General features: G+C 44.8%; 1 protein-coding gene across 5 annotated transcripts in view; it reads right to left on the bottom strand.

The window, feature by feature from the left end:
* The window catches only part of LOC107098173 (myelin transcription factor 1-like protein), a 48,754-nt gene extending 41,183 nt beyond the window's left edge, over nt 1-7,571 (bottom strand). Inside the window, exons 1-4 of one of the 5 annotated variants that reach the window (XM_015395682.1) lie at nt 7,376-7,571; nt 4,765-4,828; nt 704-809; nt 473-527 (exon numbers count right to left, since the gene is read on the bottom strand). In XM_015395682.1, the coding sequence (XP_015251168.1) occupies nt 473-527 (55 nt within the window). In that variant the 5' untranslated portion in view covers nt 704-809; nt 4,765-4,828; nt 7,376-7,571. Of the gene's footprint in view, nt 1-472; nt 528-703; nt 810-4,764; nt 4,829-6,802; nt 7,265-7,301 lie in introns of those variants that run through there. The other 4 variants (XM_015395683.1, XM_015395681.1, XM_015395685.1 and 1 more) reach the window with 4 other exon arrangements.
* Nucleotides 7,572-8,551: the final 980 nt, after the last annotated feature.

Genomic DNA, 8,551 nt, shown 5'->3' with positions numbered 1-8,551 from the left:
TTACAATAACTAACAGCTCAGTAACAGGAACTAACAGCTCAGTAACAGGAACTAACAGCTAAGTTACAGGAACTAACAGCTCAGTTACAGGAACTAACAGCTCAGTAACAGGAACTAACAGCTAAGTTACAGGAACTAACAGCTCAGTAACAGGAACTAACAGCTGAGTAACAGGAACTAACAGCTGAGTGACAGGAACTTACAACTCAGTAACAGCTCAGTAACAGGATGTAACAGCTAAGTTACAGAAACTAGCAGCTCAATAACAGGAACTAAAATCTTATGAAGAAATTCTTACTGTCAGCAGAGGTTCTTGATGTTTAACAGTGAAAAAATAATATCTGTGGTGAGAAGCCAAACCAGTTATTAAATAAACCAACTACAGGTATAGACTGGCTATACGGGCAGCACATCTTTATGAGCAAATGTTTGGATTCAGCTGGGAGGGGGGTCATCAGACTGATTCCCGTACCTCTGATTCCTTTGGACCGAGTACGATGGCGTTTCTCAACCACATTAGCCTCCATCTGAAAAACATGACAAAACCCATTTTATAATCTTTTCCATAAACTGACTGATGGCCAACAGCGAAACGAGAACTGTGCAGACGATGATGAGACTACAGGTGAGGTGATTAAAGCCAGAGAGAAGCAGGAGACCTGAGGACATGCAGTTCCCAGAGCGCTGCTCTGTGGGTTCTTACCTGGCTGGAACTTTAGCTCGGCCCGTCCTCAATCTGCTGCTGGTCCTGATGCTGAGGACTCTTCGCACCAAATGATGTTTCACACGCCGTCCTCTACAGTCATGACCTGAAGAGAGAAAAAACTGTCTGTCAGAAAGAAAGTTAAGATACTTTTTCTGGAAGACCTGGTGACCTGTCACTGCTTCAGCAAGGCTTCCTGATCTATCAGTGGTTCAGGATGACTGACAGCATCATGCTTTCCCAGAGATCACCGGGAATCATTTCCAGATGCTGCAACATGGCATCACCCGGAACCTCATCTGATATCTAATGATTCAGCCACTGTCAGACTAACCAGGAAATGAGAAGAAGGTCTATCCCTAAACCCTCTGGCTTCTCCCTGAGCTGAAGCCGGTGTTCTGTCAGACCAGCATACCTCCACAGACCAGTTTACCTCCACAGACCAGCATAACTCCAGAGACCAGCATACATCCACAGACCAGCATACCTCCACAGACCAGTTTACCTCCACAGACCAGCATAACTCCAGAGACCAGCATANGCATAACTCCAGAGACCAGCATACATCCACAGACCAGCATACCTCCACAGACCAGTTTACCTCCACAGACCAGCATAACTCCAGAGACCAGCATAACTCCAGAGACCAGCATACATCCACAGACCAGCATACCTCCACAGACCAGCATACCTCCAGTCAATACACATGTGAAAGACGTCAGATTTATTATCCCTTTAGTTTAGCATGAAAAATATACTTTGAACTACCTTGATGGGCGTGTATACCTTTTAGTACAAAACTAAAGGTATAAATGGGTATTGACTCTGGGTTTGCTGGTCTGACTGGGTTTGCGCATCTGACAGAACACTGGATCATCCATACACACCACCTGCTTCTTATTAAATACTGGCAAGAATCAAACCCGATGTTTTTACCTACTTTCTCTGCAACAGGTAACAAAGGTCAGCAACAACAAACATCTGACAGATATCAGAGATTTTAGAGACCGGCCGATAAAATCTGATTCTTTTGGCTAATATGGGACCGATATTCGATATAATATCGTAGTTTCTGACATCGGAATACTGGGATTTTAAAAAATGTTCTGGTATTTGAGTTGGTCCATTAATCTCCTGGGACCAGTTCCCTGACCGAATCTTCCCTCATCCTCCTTCCAGGAGGCCCAGGATCAGACCCCAGATTAGCTCCTGATCTAGGCTTGCTCAGGTCTTAGAGGACGTGGAAATGGACCAAAAGCAAATCAGAAGGGAACCAGAGATTCAAGGCCTGCCGAACTGGAACCCAAACTAAAACCCAGAGAGACAAACCTGAATCACCCACTCAGCATGCAGTCAGGTTCTGCTAATGACCAGATTATGCCATTCTGGAACGGGTCAAGGACCCGCGGTAGAAGGTCCAACAAAACCTAAAGGCAGCAGACAGGGTCGTGCTCCAAGATGTGAACGGATCAAAACTGTCAAGGCCAGAACACACCGAATCCGATTTTTCATCCGATCCAACAGAAAGTCGTGTGATAGAGGCGGTGGCGTTTAGCGCTCATTAAAAGTCAATGGGGATGATTTCCTGTAGGGGGCAGCGTTGCTCCGACTGAGATAGAGCACAGGTCTAATTTAGTCGGACTACGCAGCAATTCAGCAGCAATTTCACGGGTCTGACAGGAAGAGAGACGCGGTTACAAAGTAAAACACATCCACTTTGAGGGAAAATACAAAATAAAATCTGTTAATCTGACAGAGAAAGAGTCAGTTTGGAGTCGCAGGACAGACTGGAGCAAAAACAACGAATGAAATATTAAAACAGAGGACTGGGATTGTTCAGAGGTTCAGATCCCTGCAGAACAAAGATGGCGTCCTTCCAGAACTTCTTCCTCCCAAAGCTGCACAACAAAGACCATCCTGGGAATATGCTACATTGTGGGGACCAGTGGACGGGTCCTCTGAGGACAGGGTCTGTTGTTGCAAAAGACTGCAGAACACAACATGTGTGGTCCTCAGTAAGTCTGTAAAAGGCAGACGGGTGTGTGTGTGTTGGGGCTGCAGACTCTTAGCAGCCTCCTGCTGTTTCATATTCAGTCCAACACTCTGACTGTCTGCTCCATCATGATGCAGAGCTCTGCTGCACACACACAGCTGGCAGTGAAACTCTGCAGGAGGAGGAGATGTTCCTCTCATGATGTTCAGCTTGGCTCCACTCAGCACATCCATCAACAGCTCACTGAGCAAAGCTCCCGGTCACAGGGTGGCGCCACATGGTACCAAAGACAGAAGAAGAGCAACAACAGCAGAAAAGGAAAGTGAGTTTATTCTGGATCAGGAGCACAGCAGGTGTCCAGGTCTCCATCAGTTTTTCAGAACCTGTTGGGCTTTACTGAGACGGACCGGCCTGCAGCCCAATAATCAGAGAAGAGTTCTGGTCCGATCCAAAAGAAAAGCAGGAGTAGAGTTCACACAGAGAGAAGGTTTAGGTGCCCCTGCAGCTCCAGGGAAGGTTTGTTGGACTGATCCGCTGACCTGGACTGGGAGGTTCCCCACACAGGTTTATGATGGAAACGTTCTCCCCAACTGAGAAATAATTTAAGCTTCTCTCAAACATGCAATGTCAATGTTGAAATGGGTTTAGCTAATATCACCAGTAGAGTAGAGGATTTCCCAAAAAGTTTCAAATCAATCTACTGGAATTTGTTTCCAATTTTGAAGACGTTTCTCTTCCATCCAGGAAGATTTTTCAGTTCCAAATGTCAGAAATAGCGTTTAGTTCCAGGTTTTATCCAGCAGCCCAACAAAGCCTGGTTTTAGTTTAGAAAACATGCAAATAGAAACGAATGAACGGGTCCCCCCCTTTGGAATGGGGGTCGTTTGGCTTCTTTGTTAGCCTGCAATGCCCCATACCTGTCTATGTCTCTGAAAGGGGGGGCGTTAGAGGGGATTGTTGGTCTGGCTGAATAGGTGAGGTCTTCTGTTAATGAGTCCCCCCCTCTGTTTAAAGTCGTAGGGAAGCGGATGTTCCAACCGTTGCATTTCCGAATTCTCCCGACTTTACACCAGTGAATAAAGTGAATGTGATTGGTCGATAATCAATTGTTGTGGCGGAAAGTTCGTAAGCAGTTTGATTGTGGCCGGTTTGTCGGAAGCATCTTGCTAACCAGTTAGCATCTTAGTGCTAGCAGGTTCCCAATGGGAAATTCCATTGGGACCAAGTAGCACTAAATTGGTGACTTAGAAACGACGCTGTCAAGGAACGCTATGGACAGCGGAAACATGCAAGAGGAGGAGAGTTTAGTGTCGGAGGTCGTGGATGAGTCTCCTCCGTCATCCATTTTTTATTTAGAGGAGGAAAGCGGGGACGAAGATGTTGTGGAAGAGGACGCCAGGGCGGCAGAAGCTTGGTTTGGTGTAGAAGGCTTCCAGCCGTACATGTTTGAGCCCTTGCCTCGCAACGCTGCCAGTTCTGTTAGCTCTACGCCTGCCGAAGACACAGACGTCCATCCCCGTGAACACTGGGACGCAACTCAATGGGAAAGGAAATGATTCTGGTTTCAACCGTTGCGTATATTAGCTGCGACACATGAATCAAGATGCTATGACCGAAAACATTTGATTGACAGATGACCGTTGATATATGATTGGCCGAATTTAGGTGTTCAGGCTGACGTAGAATGAAAAAAAAAACCCTACAACATTTAAGGTTGGTTTCCTTCACGCCCCTCTCAAACCACCTGTCCTCTTTGTCCAAAATGTGAACATTCTGGTCCTCCAAAGAATGACATTCTTTCAGAGACATAGACAGGTATGGGGCATTGCAGGCTAACAAAGAAGCCAAACGACCCCCATTCCAAAGGGGGGGACCCGTTCATCCGTTTCTATTTGCATGTTTTCTAAACTAAAACCAGGCTTTGTTGGGCTGCTGGATAAAACCTGGAACTAAACGCTATTTCTGACATTTTGGATTGAAAAAGCTTCCTGGATGGAAGAGAAACGTCTTCAGACTTGGAAACAAAGTCCAGTGGATTGATTTTAAACTTTTTTAGAATGACTCTGACCTGGATGACTGAGAATCTTCACCGGTAGACTGTAGAGGATGTTGCTTTGCCTGAAGAAGGAAACCTGTAAAGAATTTCAACCAGAAATGACATCAGTCCAACAGCTGATAGTTAGCGGCGTTATAAAAGCTAGCAAAGAAATTCAGTTTGGATTTTTTTTTTTAACCCAGTCTTCTCCGCGGCCGCTCCGGTCAGCCGTTCGCCCGTCATTTATAACCAGGCCACCCGTCAGATGACTCCTTTCATTTCCAGCTCTGACCGTTTTCCAGCCGTCGTTACAAAACTCTCCAACTCGCTTCTTAAAAGGTTTCCAGTCCGTTTGTTGGTAGCGGGAGTCTGGACTGTTGCTAAGCAACGCATCACTTTCACATAAAACATGCAGATGCGTGGCTAAGTCAGGAACGTAATTACTTTATTCACACTAAAGCGATTAGCAGGTGTGATACCAGTAAGTTACCAGTTAGTAACTGGTTCAGACTGGTAGTATGGAAGCGACGATAGAGAAGGAACCCTGAAGAACCTCAGATGGATCTGCAAGAGGAACCACCTTTGAGATGCATATCTCTGTGGTGGACGGAGGGACGGTGGACATGTCCCCACCTCTGGGTCTCTGCTGAAAGAGCAGAACCTGAACTTTTAGACTCTGGGACGACGATTGGATCTGCACCCGAGTCACCAAAGTTCTAATCTGATCAATCGAATATTGATCCGATTCAGCGGTTCTGGTTTCATTCCTGCTGGGAGGAATGGAAAGGACTGAACTCTACTGATGTCCTCTGCTGAAAAATCAGACCTGATCCTCTTTCTTCATCAACAGGAAACCTTAAATATCAACACTTCTAATTCCTGAAGATGTTTAACAGAACAACCGTCAGAGTTCTGACCCATCAGTCTGCTCCATCAGGACTACCATCCTCCAAGAAAAGTCAGCTGAGGTTCCGACTGAAAACATCTGGAATAATCTCCAGCAAAGAATGTTCTCCGGTTGCAGAGAAAACGATGAATTAAACCAGAGCTGGACAGAACTGACCCAGATCCACAGGAAGAACCAGAACCCAGCGGACCGACACAAACTGGACCTGATCTACTGGAAGAACTTTAATATGAAACCTGAGCGCATTCAAACCAGAACCAACATCTGAATAAGTGGATTAAGGCCACTGAAAAAGAAAAGTTAACTGATATTTGAATTTTATTGCAGTTTAATATTTGAAAAAAGTCAGAATTCTGACTTTAATCTCAGAATTGTAGATCTTAATGTAGATGGGCGCCATGAAGGCAGAGATGTGAGTAGTTTGGGTGGAAAATGATGGAATTAGGCAACTTTTTGCATTCCTGCACTGGAAAAAGGATCTAAAAATAAGTAAAAAATGTCTTAAATTAAGTGTATTTATGCTTAATTTGAGTAGATAAATGAGATAGTTTGCCAATGGAATTAGTATTTTTACTCTTAAAATAAGAAAATTAGATAAAATGCACCTGAAATAAGACAATGCTACGGTGTTTTCTTATTGTAAGTGTAAATTGTCTCGTTCCATTCGCAAAATCTCTCTTTTACCAACTAAATCCAAGAACAAATGCACTTATTTTAAGAAAAAACAACTTTAGATTTCGATTTCTTTCCAGTGGCCCCTGCTGATGCTGTTTGATTAATGGAAGAACAGAAGGAGATTAAAACAAGAGCGATAAAACAGACATGGCTACGGCTGGATGCTAACATGTTTGTTAGCTGTCAGAATTCAGACAGAATTTGGAGAAAAAAGTCGGAATTCTGAGATTAAGTTCAGAATTCTGAAAAAAAGTCAGAATTTTTACATTAAAGTCAGAATTCTGACTTTTTTACCCACGTTAAAATGAAATAATATTTAAAAAACAGTTAACTTTTTAACATTTTTTCAGTGGCCCTATTCCTCTTTCGTTGATCGAAGCCATAATTTGATGGAGAAATATTCCCGTTCAGAACAAGACGCTACCTGATCAGTTAGAACCACCAGATGGAAACAGTTTATGTTCCTGCAGGCATCGATCCTGAACTCACCAAAGCAGGAACCAGATCCACTCAAACTGGACCAACAACAGAATCAGCAGCAGGATAGAACCCGTCTGGAAGTCCAACCTCAGCAGATAAAGGTTGATCCAGAGATCCAAGCGTCACGGCATCCCGACAGGATGGAAGCTTCAGGACCAGGAGAACCAGCCTGATGTCCACAGACCAGAGGAGAGGAGCAGCCAGACCTCTGAACGTGACGGCAGGTGGATGATCCCACCTGGACTGACCCCAGCAGAACCACATCACCCAGAAAACAAAGGAACTTCAGCAGAATAACAGACAGAAACCATGACTGCACCATGACAACCGGAGCCTGAAGATCCCCAGAGGAAAATTACTGGAGAACCACCAGCAGACTGCGGAGGATTAAAGCCAGAAACCTCCTCAGGAGGAACATCATCCCGGCAGAACGAGAGGAACAAAGACAGGAACAACAAACTGATGAAGAGTCAGAGAGGAAGAGGGCTGATATGAAGGAATGAAACACCTGGAGACACCTGGACACACACTGATGGAGGCGCTCCGTGGGAAATGCATCGTGACACTTCCAGGAAAACCTACGGAAATGTGGAAGCAGCCTCTTCTTCCTCCTCTCCTCTTCCTCTCTGGAAGTCTGCAGCCTCCTTCTGTCAAGGTCTCCTCATCGCTCCGTCTCCTTTGTGGCTGTGATGACTGGCCATGCCTTCACTGAGAGGAGGAGGAGGAGGAGGAGGAGGAGGAGGGGGGGGCTGTGGTGATGAAGATGCAGCAGATGAGGAAGAAGAGGATGTTGCGTTTACCTCTCGGTCTCCGGCTCCTTCCTTTGCTCCTTTCTTTATGTGTCGAGGACGTGCACGCAGACGCAGCAGGAGGTGCATTCAGGATCCCTCCCCCGCCCCCCCACCCTGCATTCATCAGAGCGTGCACGGTGAGCGTGCACGCGCCCTGTGTGAGTGCGTGCACGCTCAGCGCGTCGTGTCGCCTCCTCTCTCTTTGTTCAGCTGTGAACAGAAACACTGGGAGCCGGTCTGCCTGCTGCAGCACTCTGTCCACAACTGCACGGTTCCAGTCTGCACCATCTAGATCTAGATGATGCCATTCTATAGATCTATCTACAACCTGATCAAAGTTTAAGGTTTTTTAATGGATGAACTTTCAGCCAAATAATTAGATGCTGTCCTTTTAATTTAGAATTTTTAACCATTTTTTAAAGCACAGAGTTTAATTTTTACGCATCAATAAATAATATTTTATTTTCATTGTAGAAAAAGCTGCTCTACAAAAGTTATCTTTTAGGTCTGTTGACATAAATGAATCTGCTGCTCAGCTGATTGGTCAACCTGATGTCAATCACTGATATAACATCCAATCAGAGAAGAGATGGGTCAGGTTGGCGCTCTGTGAGATCCAGGTCCTAAAGCAGTACAGCAACTGGAAAAATTAATAAAATTTAACTGATTTTTAGATTTTATTTCAGTTTAATATGAGAAAAAAGTCTGAATTCTGGCAGCTAGCAAACATGTTAGCATCAAGCTGTAGCCACGTCTGTTTTAGAGACTCTTGTTTTAATCACCTTCAGCTCAAATACACTTAATTTAAGAAATTTTTACTTATTTCTAGATCATTTTTCCAGTGTAATAATCATACTAGCTCACTTTCCTAAAGAAGATTAGTCATTTTTCCACCAGCGGTCAGTGAAAAAGGGGCGGAGCTCGTGGGACGGCCTTACGGAAAGATATCACCAGAATGATTGACAGT

The sequence above is a fragment of the Cyprinodon variegatus genome, unplaced genomic scaffold, assembly GCF_000732505.1.
Source record: "Cyprinodon variegatus isolate N-32 unplaced genomic scaffold, C_variegatus-1.0 Scaffold752, whole genome shotgun sequence".
NCBI lineage: Eukaryota > Metazoa > Chordata > Actinopteri > Cyprinodontiformes > Cyprinodontidae > Cyprinodon > Cyprinodon variegatus.
This window is presented reverse-complemented; position numbering and strand designations above follow the sequence as displayed.